The following is a 12,364-nucleotide window of genomic DNA, read 5'->3' as shown; positions in this document are numbered from 1 at the left end:
GGCTATGTATAAATTCAAAAATTATGATCTTTAACTATCTGCGAGACTATCTGTGTAATTATTGTGTTTTAGACTTGTTAAGTAAATATTACAGTAAAATGACATCATTTTACAATATATGTAAAAAAATAATGAAAAAAATGTATTATTTATTTTGTTAATCTAGCAATTAATAATTGCATTCAAAAGGTTAGGTAAGGTCCTTAAAATTAAAATTATCAATAGATTAAGTCATTATTTTCCAAGTAAACAACTGTAATCAATCTGTCAAATCAAAACTGTCAACAATACTTATAGCTAATAAAAATATTGTCATTATTCATTCATAAAAATAATTTACCCATTTGATTAGTAGGAAATGTTTTTAAAAATATAATTATATCTAACTACCTATAATAAAAATTTAGTTTATTGTTGTTTACCTATTATATATAGGTTGGTATTGGTTAATCAGAATTTTTATTCTGGGCAGCAGAAAAGTTAAGATAAATTTTGAACACCATACAACGAATATTAAATGACAAATTTAACAAAATTTGAGTCATATAGAGTTGGTACATTTAACGGGCAACAACTAAGTGCACGGGATCAGCTAGTATAATACAAATGAAACATCTAAATATAGTGTATCTACATCAATATTCAACAAATATGGTGCTTAAATAAGCCATGCAGAATACTATGTTTGTACAACTGTTTGTAACTGGCCATTAGTAACAAATGGATGTTATAAAGTAGATAATATTATATCAATTATATCATAAATTATGTCACATAACAAATTAAGTTATTCTTTTCAGTACCTAAGCCTATTTTCACCAGTATTACAATATTATTATTTAAGTAAATCCTCGAGTAAATCTTTTTATTTATTGGACTACTACCTACTTACTTTGATTGTAAGCTTAAAATAGTTTTTATCCTAAAAACAAATTGAAGTAGTATAAAACATTAATTCTAGCAGAATTAATTCAGTATTGAAAATAATAGGTACTTTTATTTTGTATTCAGAATACATATTCAAATATATAAGCACATTTAGTAATATTATTATTTATTACTATTAGGTAGGTACAATACTTTTTAAATAATGTAAAATAATTATTACAGTAAAGTTATATACATTTAAATTTTATTCTGAAAAAGTAGGTAATCAAATATACAAATCTATCTAAATAAAAAAAATATATATTCAGAATATGTATTTAAAAATATTTTTCTAAAGTATCTAGAATTGTATTTAAGTATAAAAGTATTTACCTACCTAAATAGGCTTTATGCAAATACTGTACAGATTGTCTAAAATAAAAATAATTAAAGAATAAGTACCTAATAAAAGTTTTAATATTTAATCTTAATTAACTTATAAGTTTAATATTTTATAAACAGTTAATAGGATTTGGCGAAACAGGTAGTTACACATATTATTATTAGGTACATATTACCTATAAAAATAATTCTGTATAAAATGTCACTTAATAGGTATACTTTTATTTTTTATACAAAAATAAATTCATTATAAAAATCATTTATATAAACAATAAATAATCTGCGAAAGTTATAAAATAAAGTTATAAAGGATTTAGGAAATAAATAAAGTCAATACCTTAGATTTCTTATTTAAATGAAATAGTTTCTTTAGAAAAATATTACTTTGCTAAATATTTACATAGTACATAATAACCATAATGAACATTACACTACCTAGTAAGTAGTAAGTACCCAACTCGACCCAACTACAATAAGTACATATTATCTAAATTTAATGTTTTTTTTTCTATTGTTTATGTCATTTTAAGCAAAGTTGCTATAAAAATTACCAAGAATTATAATCATAGAAATGTGAAAGAAATAATTAGTAAATACATAAAATCAATATAAGGTATAAGGTACCTATGCCTAATCTTATGCAAGTAACTAGTAAGCATAAGTGGTAATTTTGTGAAATTTTAACTGTAGAAAAAATAAAAATTGATGGCTACAAGCTTATAAATAACTTAGAAATTACCAATCAATAAAATCAATTGCTTTAACTGCAATTGTAAGTAATTTCTTCACAATATATTTTTATCAATATGGCACTACCAACCATTTAATATTTTCTATAATTGTATAAAATACGTCATATTAACTTTGATTAGTTTAAAACCTACCTAATAGAATTTTAATTTTTAGGTTTTAACTAACCAGCTGACGCGTGGAAAAACTTATCATAGTATCTACAACCTACTACTAATAAAAAATGATTTGGGTCAACATTGTAGCAAAATAATACATTATACCACCTTAAAAAAATGTACCTAGACCATGCAATTTACAAAATTAGATCCATGTAGCACAAAAAAGGACCAAAATGAGTCCAAAATAAAATAGTTTCAAAAAAAAATATTTGATTATTAGGTACTTATTAATAAAATAAAATGTAGTAGGTACAATGTTTTTGTAGTTAGATACAATCGATGATTGCTTACCAATAATTTTTGTAATAGTAATACAATATTCAACAGTGATTAGAAAAAGAGTATAAGTTCTTAGTCTATTTGAATTTTCTGGGTAGATGATACTTCATCTATTACCTTTTTGCTTGAAACAGTATTATGACTTTGGTACTCCTATCCAGGTATTTGTATAAACATTTCAGACGTATACGCCTGACGAGGGCTGCGAATCTTAAATAGAAGTGAATGTACACCTACAAGTGCTACAACATACTATTTTGTCGTCAGTTTTCTAGCCGGGTATTCGTGTAAACATTTCAGACGTATACACCTGACGGGGACCGCGAATCTTAATAGAAGTGAACGTACACCTACAATATACCTCTTTGTCTTTGAGACCAAGCAACAGCACTTCTTCCATTAACGTGAGCCGTGTCTCCTTAGAGTCACCGTCATCGATGTCTTCCTCGTAGTCGAGTTTGTCGGCCGCCGACTGGCCGTTCTCCTTGGAAACGCCGTCCGCGTTGTCCCTGTTGACGTTGCGCCTTTGCACCAGACCGTCGGCGCGGCTCATCATCTTGGCGGACCGTTTGTGGGTACTCGTTTGCGGTCACCCGGAAACCACGTCGGAAACGGAACTTCCGCGAAAAAAAAACCAAACCCAACGTCCCGAAAAGCGTACGTCGCCGTGCTAGAGTGTTACGCTATTTCGTGCGTTTTCACTTTTCGACGCGAACGCGAATTCCGCGAGGGCGAGAGCGCACAATTATTGATAAGGAATAGTTGGATTTTTTTGTTGACGTCTACACAATTGCAGCAATGGCATATAAATTATAATAATAATAATATCGTATGGTGATATCACAATATTTCACGATAATAATACGTTTTTTCACCGCCCCTTCCCCCGCGCACATATACCAAAACTGAAAACTACAGTCGTAGATGGACGTTAGTGTTGTTAGATCGTTCTGTGCTTCTGTGGTTCAAGCGAGATGATAACACACTAACACGGCGTGGAAGATGTTTGTTATCACAATATCGCATTATCGCATATCAGGTCGTGCAAACGACTTCGAAAGTCGAGACTGCCGCGGTCGCGAAACGTTTATTATAATATTATAGTTATTTCATTATTATTATTTACTGTAGAATTTTGGCGGACTACGCGATCTGTGATGGAGCATTTTCCACGAACACGGCATGGAATTAAATTAAGAATGTAATCTCACGCGCGATTATAATTTAATAAAAATGCATAGGTATTATTGAATAAATCATTGATTAAGATACGTAATAATATATATATTTTATTCAATGATGTAACATTAAATCTCCGTCCTTTTTCATGAACAGCTTCTTTCAGAAATACGGCAATAGATAATAATATGGTTGCCAAGTTGCTTACTTGTCTACTAACAATTTCTAAGACAAAAGCGCAATTGAGACTTGGGACTTTGGAGTTTGGGAGCATGGGAAAAATGGCATAAAAATCATGGATATTATGAATAGTCTAAAACCCGTGGTATTATATAATCAATCATGGTATTATCGTCTATAATAGAGGATCAGATTTTTAAATTGCTGACACCATGGCTAAATAAAGTACAAACAGATATAATTATAATATTGAATTATTATTGTTTATAAATTGTATATTATACAGATTACAGGCACAAAACAGCCGCGTCCGTATGCGGCGTTCACAGTTATAGATAATAAAGTTTATCGAACTTTAAATATTTATTATCTTCAGCCGAGGAGATAACTTACAACTGACAACATTACCGATCACTGACAAGTGACAAGCTTGACAAGTCGAATACTTGACTACTTGATTCTTTTCAAGTAGTTTTAGCATTCGGCATTGATAACACATTATGCATTTATGCCCGATCCACGCACATAGATGCCACTTGAGGCTGGATCAGTGTGACCACGTGCACCATCCACAGTCCTCCTCCCAACATACAGGCACACACATAGTTTTTTTCGAAATTATGGAGAGGAAAAAAAAACAGAACGAACAATAAATAATAATCAAAATCAAATAGTGAAAAATTTTTAATACAATTATGCAGTGATAAATGATAATTCCGCGATGATAATAATGATATTTTAATGTTTTTGTAATCCTACTAGAAAATACTCAATACTTCTCCAGTAATCCGAATATAATTATCGCCTTACGTTATAATTGCGTTGACTGACACCCTTTAAAAAGACTTGTTAAAACATATAATAACAAAATTAACGTGTAATAATGCATGCAATAATGAATCATTATTTTAGTAAATAAGGTGAGTTGCATACATCTCAGACTGATTTGTTACCGATTTGTCATGCGTCATTATTATTGACTCTTTTGTTTCTAATTTTATTTTGTTGCTTTACATGGCCTTCCAGGCTGAAGTTGCGAAGTAGGGGACGTTTAATAATTATCATTATGGTGTGAACAGTCATTACAAAGCAATTCAAAATGGTGTGCGAAAATCCGGCTTTTAATTTCAATTTTTGGAATGAGATCAACCATGATTCTGTTGTAGAAGTCACTTGTTTAATGCCCAATAGTATTTCAATACCATTAACAGTTTCAACGAGCACATCTTTGCACGAGTTAAAAGAGGTATGTTGGTCACTATACACATTTAAGTATTTAAGTGTTACAACATACAGTACAATGTCATTTTAAAGGAATTATGGGAAGAGGCAGTCAAATATCCCTTGCACGGTATGTTGCACGACTCAAGCAGTTACAGTATATCTTATGTCAATGCTATGGCCCAACGAGAAATGCTTGTGGACGAGAATAAGAGACTGTGTGATGTACGACCATTTTTAGCAGTCCTCAACATTGTAGAACGTCAAGAAGATAAAGCAGACAATGTACTTAATGCCCAAATAAGTAATCTTATTGGGAAAGGTATATTTTACCATGATACAAGTACAATGTATAAATCTATAACATTGTATTATTTATTTAGGTCTAATGGAATTTGATTCATTGAAAAGTTCAGAAGTAAATCAGTTTCGTGGAAAAATGAAAGCATTAGCTGATCAAATGCAAGCTAATCGAAGACGACAAAGTTGGTTAGAACGACTTTTGTATCAATTTGCACCACGCTTAGCAGCTTCTACTTTATCTTCTAATGTCTTGCCTACTACAGTAACAAGGAGGCTAAGAGATGATAATTTTTCAGTTGTAATAAAATTTGATAGCACGGAGGTATATTTAAAAATTAAATTTGTATTTTAGTGTCACATAAATCAAAATATTTATGTTATTTTTTAGACTACATTTACATTTAATGTGGGTCTTACAACGACACCTGATCAACTGATGATGCAAATACTAAATAAACGTGCAATGACATTAAAAACTAGAAATGAAAAGTGTTCGGATTTTACTCTAAAAGTTTGTGGCCGAGAAGAATACATTGTTGGTTTACATCCTTTAATAGATTTTGCCTATATACAAGATAGTCTGTCTCAAGATCTCAACCCAATTTTGATTGCTGTTTCCAAGTTTAATGTTCCAGGTAGTTAATTATTATTATTGTTGCTGTTGTTGTTAATCATAACAGATAAAATATTTTAGTTCCAGAAGAAGTTAACAAAGACCAGACTGAATACATTGAGCAAAATAAGACTCGTACTACATTAACATTACGTAAAAAGACTAAACACAAATTGTCATTTGATATTGACGAACAATTTAAGTTCAAAGTGAACTATATTAGTAAATTAAACTGTGATGTTACCAGAACTGTTGAAGTTGGAATCGAAGCGGCTTTGTTTCACGGGGGTAAAGCGTTGTGCGAGTGTGTTAGGACGTCTGAAAAGATTGTTAACAACGGTGACTGTACATGGGACGAAGAACTAGAATTTGACATGAGTATAGCTGACATACCACGGATGGCTCGTTTATGTTTAGTAGTATATGAAGTCTCCAAAACATCAAAAGGACTAAGAACTAGACGCATTAAAGAATCCAAACAAGTAAATTATAATAAATAAATAATTATTGCTTGAACATTTTTATTTAAATTATGATTTGTAGGAAATGTTTGTAACACCAATGGACTGGGTCAACACAACTGTGTATGACTTTAAAAATCAGCTAAAAAGTGGGTCAATTACGCTGTATATGTGGACATATGCTGATGATTTGCAAAATGAAGACTTGTTACACCCGCTTGGTACTGTTGTGTCTAATCCAAATGTTGAACAAACAACAGCATTAACTATAACTTTTCATAGGTTTGAAATTATTTTTTAATATTTAATTTCAAAATATAATGTGACTCTAATTATTTTTAGTTATCAACCAGCTGAGCACGTAATTGTGTATCCAAGTTTGGATAAATTACGAGAGTATGCTGATAAAAAAGGGAAAGATGACTTAAAAGATCAAGCGGTTGGAGATTCACAATCACTAAAAACTTATTTAGATCAAATAAAGTAAGATAGAACCTTAAATGTTATTATACTCTGTCCAGCGTGAGAGTGCAACTCGCTTGCGTATCCAAATGAATGTGCTCTGCGGTTTTGAGGTTCTAATTTTCCTCGCCTGTCGTGTGTCATAGCATGTTTATAAAATTCACCATGCGTAGCGGAGCACGCTTGTTGACAAATCAACAGGTGGTGGGCAGCACTACGTGGGCCTGGTGGTGGAAGATGCGCGGACTATGAGTTTTAGTTGCCGTCTAGTCGCGCTCTCTCGTTAGACAGAGTATTGTAATTAATATAATAATACTCATTGTATTATTTTCAATTAATTTTTAGGACAATGGCCGAGCGTGGGGAACCTTTAGATGAAATGCATGAACAGGATCGAAAGAAACTGTGGCGGCATAGGTATCATATATTGCAATCAGTGCCTGGACTTTTAGCTAAACTTTTAGATTGTGTGGAATGGGGTATACGGTGGGAAGTAGCTGAAGCTACCTCATTGGTCTCCAGGTGGCCTCTTTTAGGACCACAGCAAGCTTTGGAATTGCTAGACTATGCTTATGCTGACCAAGTAGTTCGAAGTTTTGCCGTTAAATGCTTACAAATACTAAGGTAAGTAGATATTCCCTAAAAATTAATAGTTAACCAATAATACTGTTGTTTTAGTGATGAAGATCTTTCATTGTTTCTTTTACAACTGGTCCAAGCTCTGAAACATGAATCTTATTTATGCTGTGACTTAGTAGAATTTTTGCTTACAAGAGCATTACAAAATCAAAAAATTGGCCATTACTTATTTTGGCATCTCAGGTATATAAATTATGAACATTTTTATTGATGGAATTACACTAGCATTATTATTTTATTTATTAGATCAGAAATGCAAGTGGCGTCTGTGTCAGTGCGCTTCGGTTTAATGTTGGAGGCATATTGCCGAGGATCCATTGAACACATGAAAACATTAATAAGACAAATGGATTTTTTGGAAAAACTGAAAAAGACCACAGAGTTAGTTAGGCAGCGTCGCGACAAAGAAAAAGCTCGGTCTTTTTTACAAGAATATTTTCAAGAAGGACATTGCATAGAAGCTATGTCATCTGTGCATAGTCCTTTAGATCCCAGTTATAAGTGCAAAAGAGTTAGGTATGTTGAATTTGTACAGTTAATGACTATAAATTATAGTATAAAATAATTGTCATATCTAATGTCATAATGTAGAACTGAAAAGTGTCGCGTGATGGATAGTAAAATGAAACCTTTATGGATAGTTTTTGAAAATGTTGATTCACATGGCGATGACATTTACGTTATATTTAAAAATGGTGACGATTTAAGGCAGGATATGCTTGCTTTACAGATGATACGTATTATGGACAAACTATGGAAAAATGAAGGGTTGGATTTGAGGTAAGTTCTAAGCTGTGTAAGGACAGATCAAATATTTAAATTTTAGAAAGCGTTTTTTTTTTCAATAGTATATATAATAATAATTATAATTATAGTTAATATTAATTATATGGAACACATTTTAAAATATAGTTATAGATTACACTTAATTTATTGTAAGCAATTGGAGATTAAAATATAGGGAATATTCCTAATACCATCATTGTAATCTTTACACAGGTGTTTTAATTAATTATTTTGTCTATGTCATAAGTTACGCTGCTAATTACACTACAGCAATAGTATTTTATGTAAACATTTTAAAGTTTCCATGTGATTAGTATCAAAATAAAAAAAAAAAAACTAACAGAATATTACATATTGATATTATTCAATTAAAAATGTACACAACAACTAGATTTTAAATACACTCATTTCTTACAAATATGTGTTGCAAAAAGTTCTGAGCCGTGGATTTTATACGTACTATTGTATACTATTGCATTTTATTTAATACACTGTGAACTGAACTTGATGATATTTAATTATATTATTAATTAATAATAAATTATAATATAATAACATAATATTTATTATATTATTGTTAATTGTTATTAACTTATAAAGCAACACTAACCTAAAATTGTTAAAGAAAAAATATATTTTAATTTCGATATTTTATTCATAAATATTTTAACAAAATACTATATTACATTAATCTACATTTATCAATTTACTTATAATTTAATTTATTTCAGGATGAATCCATATCAATGTATATCGACAGATAACCGTGTGGGTATGATTGAAGTGGTATTGAATGCAGAGACCATAGCTAATATTCAAAAAGAAAAAGGAATGTTTTCAGCAACATCTGCTTTTAAAAAAGGATCGTTATTAGGTAAGATTGTATAGTAAAATATAATTACCAAAAATGTAAATAATTTTTTTCAATGCCAACATTATTAGCATGGTTAAAAGACTACAATCAAACAGAACAGTCATTGCAAAAAGCCATTGAAGAATTTACCTTTTCATGTGCTGGCTATTGTGTGGCAACCTATGTACTGGGTGTTGCTGATCGCCATTCCGACAATATTATGGTCAAAAAAACAGGCCAAGTACGTATATTTAAATATCATAACATAACAGATATTTCTTTATATTATGTTTAATTATATTTTTTCTAGCTGTTTCACATTGATTTTGGTCACATTCTTGGTCATTTCAAAGAGAAATTTGGTTTCCGCCGTGAACGTGTACCATTTGTGTTGACCCACGACTTTGTGCATGTTATTAATAAAGGCCAGACTAGAAAAGAGGCCCTCGAATTCCAAATGTTCCAGAATTACTGTGAAAAGGTAAATTTAGTACCTAATAAGTCATTTTCAAACTATATAACTAAAGCTATATTAGTCATAAAAAGTGTTTTGTAAATTTTTTTGTTTCAGGCCTTTCTAATATTAAGGAGACATGGCTCATTAATACTTTCTCTTTTTGCAATGATGATTTCAACTGGTCTGCCTGAATTGGGTTCCGAAAAAGATCTCAATTATTTACGTGAGACACTTGTAATGGACCTATCAGAAAATGATGCTAAAATGCATTTCCGATCCAAGTTTGAAGAAGCATTAGGCAATTCGTGGAAGACATCACTTAATTGGGCATCTCATAATTTAGCGAAAAACAACAAACAATGACAAAAGTTTCTAATTGGCTTGGAGCTGGCCATACTGCCGTAATTTCAGTTTGAGCTTATTAATACTGTGTTTTCCTATATAATAGTAGACAAATTGTATTTAAATTTTAAAACAAATGTTTAATTTGTGAATGGGAGAGAAAGACGTAATTGATATTATTATGGTTACCTCAGTACGATTTTTTTCTAAGTACATAAGTGTATAAATTATTTTTAATACATTTAAAAACATGCAATATTAATATATTATATAAATTAATAATTTATATATATTATTATCAATTATTATAATAGAACTATACCAATATAGGTAAACATAATTTATTTAATTTGTGTAATATATTCAACGTTAAATATTGTTGGAGTTAGATTGAAGTAAATTACAACTGTCCACTGGACTGTTTTTCTTGATATTATTATTCATATTACAACAGATTATATAATCTATTTAATATAATCTGTGATATTACCACAAGTTCATAACTTACATGATAAGCAGGTCTGCAAATTTGTATGGATTTCAGATCTACTCACTGTGTTAATAAAACTTAAAAAGCATACATACTAAATACTAATAAATATTAATTAAAAACAAAAAAAAATAGAATAAACATTTTGTTATATTTAACAAAATATAAAAGTATTAAAATGATAAATCTTTAAATTGTCTAGTTTAATAATACTTTTATTCTGTATATCTGTCTAATTTTAGTGGTTGATTGATTTTGTTTTTAAATTGAAGGTTAAAATTCATTTGAAATTTATTCTTTTATTAATATTTTATTTTTACGTGAACAGATAGCTCCATCAGATTTGTCTGCTGGTATTATCTGTAATAAGTAGAGCCCGGATTTATATGCATTTATAAATTGTCAAATATTATGCAAATATGCAAGGAAAAAGTGGCTAAATATGCAATTATATGCATTATGTTATACATAATAAAATGTGATTTTTTTAAAAAAATCAAGGCTAAAGTGCACTTTACCAACCCCCTCACGATTTTCAATTTTTTTTTTCAAAAGACTTGTTTTTTTATGCTTAAAACGATGGTGTAAATTTTTTTTTCGGAAACTATTATTTTAGAAGTTATAGCCTTCCAAAGTTTACGATATTACGTTTATGCGCATGCGCGCAACGCTACTTGGTTGCCACGCGCAGCGCCTGTAACAAATTTTAATTTTTTTTAAATATTTTAACAAGTTTTGGGACATAGTAAGTTTTGGGTTAATAGGTAACCATTAGTCGGTCATCTACCTGCGAAGATAATGGCTTCTTAACAACTTTGTTTAATTTCGAGGCCTACCCAAGGTGGTTTTGCACAGCAAATCGGGGGATATTTTCGTTTTTAATTGTCCGAGCGAGCGCAGGGAGCGAGTTACCCCGGTTGGTGACCTGGTGCAACAAAAATGCAATTTTCTTAACAGCGTAAGTACAAAAAATAACATAAATGGTCGTCCGCGCGACATTAGGTATAGTAGTGATGCTCGCATGCGAATAAACGTAAAATCGCAAACTTTGGAAGGTTATAACTTCTAAAATAATAGTTTCTGGGGGAAAAAAATTACACCATCGTTATAAGCATTAAAAACCAAGTCTTTTGAAAAAAAAAAATTTGAAAATCGTGAGGGGATTGGTAAAGTGCATTTGTTCCAAAATCAAAATTGTTTACAACAAAAAAAGTAGAGGTAGGTACTAGATTTTTTGTTTCTGATAAATTTGATTTTAACTTATACACGCTCTTCACTTTTATGATGCATATTTTTAGCAAGCTAAAGATTTTAAACTTACAATATTATAAGGATTGGTGGTTTGAGATAACCAGTGCAGCACAGCATAAAAATAATAAAATTTTAATCTGTAAAAATCCTAGTCTTTCTTCATAGATGCAATGTAATTTTATCTTGTAAAACCTGCACATTTTTTCATATTCCCCTCCCTATTGGTACCGGTTTTACTATTTTATGCTTTTTTAGGCTCGTGATTCTAGTTGATCTAGTAATAAATTGGCTGAACTCAATTTATTAGTTATAAATACACAGCGAACATTATTATCATTTTCAAATCTTTTAATTTTTCTTTTGAAATATAAAATCAGTATAATTTTAAGCGATTTGTAAATGGAAATACTCATTATTTGTGCGGTACTGTAGCTCATGATATAATAATTAATTAAGTTTATTATAAAATGATACAGGCTACAATAAATGACGACCACAATTATTAGGAAGTCAAAAAGAACTTTTTTATAATCGTGCTGACGACGGACGAGTTACGAGTTTACGCTTAGATCATATTAAATAATTATAATAACAATATTGTTTGCTGCAGTGCTACACTGTATTCTTATCAGAGTGATAATAATATTATTGTTTTTCATTTTTTACCT

General features: G+C 30.2%; 1 protein-coding gene across 2 annotated transcripts in view; it reads left to right on the top strand.

Annotated features, from left to right (window-relative positions):
- Nucleotides 1-10,088, top strand: part of LOC100160001 (phosphatidylinositol 4,5-bisphosphate 3-kinase catalytic subunit delta isoform) — a 10,403-nt gene extending 315 nt beyond the window's left edge. Inside the window, exons 1-16 of one of the 2 annotated variants that reach the window (XM_001946620.5) lie at nucleotides 4,498-4,738; nucleotides 4,845-5,064; nucleotides 5,133-5,361; nucleotides 5,423-5,664; nucleotides 5,731-5,977; nucleotides 6,037-6,437; nucleotides 6,499-6,698; nucleotides 6,759-6,899; nucleotides 7,224-7,502; nucleotides 7,557-7,700; nucleotides 7,764-8,033; nucleotides 8,109-8,297; nucleotides 9,035-9,177; nucleotides 9,246-9,397; nucleotides 9,467-9,637; nucleotides 9,728-9,976. In XM_001946620.5, coding sequence (XP_001946655.2) covers nucleotides 4,918-5,064; nucleotides 5,133-5,361; nucleotides 5,423-5,664; nucleotides 5,731-5,977; nucleotides 6,037-6,437; nucleotides 6,499-6,698; nucleotides 6,759-6,899; nucleotides 7,224-7,502; nucleotides 7,557-7,700; nucleotides 7,764-8,033; nucleotides 8,109-8,297; nucleotides 9,035-9,177; nucleotides 9,246-9,397; nucleotides 9,467-9,637; nucleotides 9,728-9,976 — 3,204 coding nt within the window. In that variant the 5' untranslated portion in view covers nucleotides 4,498-4,738; nucleotides 4,845-4,917. Of the gene's footprint in view, nucleotides 1-4,497; nucleotides 4,739-4,844; nucleotides 5,065-5,132; nucleotides 5,362-5,422; nucleotides 5,665-5,730; nucleotides 5,978-6,036; nucleotides 6,438-6,498; nucleotides 6,699-6,758; nucleotides 6,900-7,223; nucleotides 7,503-7,556; nucleotides 7,701-7,763; nucleotides 8,034-8,108; nucleotides 8,298-9,034; nucleotides 9,178-9,245; nucleotides 9,398-9,466; nucleotides 9,638-9,727 lie in introns of those variants that run through there. The other variant, XM_003246984.4, reaches the window with a different exon arrangement.
- The last annotated feature ends 2,276 nt before the right edge of the window (nucleotides 10,089-12,364 follow it).

The sequence above is a fragment of the Acyrthosiphon pisum genome, chromosome A1, assembly GCF_005508785.2.
Source record: "Acyrthosiphon pisum isolate AL4f chromosome A1, pea_aphid_22Mar2018_4r6ur, whole genome shotgun sequence".
NCBI lineage: Eukaryota > Metazoa > Arthropoda > Insecta > Hemiptera > Aphididae > Acyrthosiphon > Acyrthosiphon pisum.
This window is presented reverse-complemented; position numbering and strand designations above follow the sequence as displayed.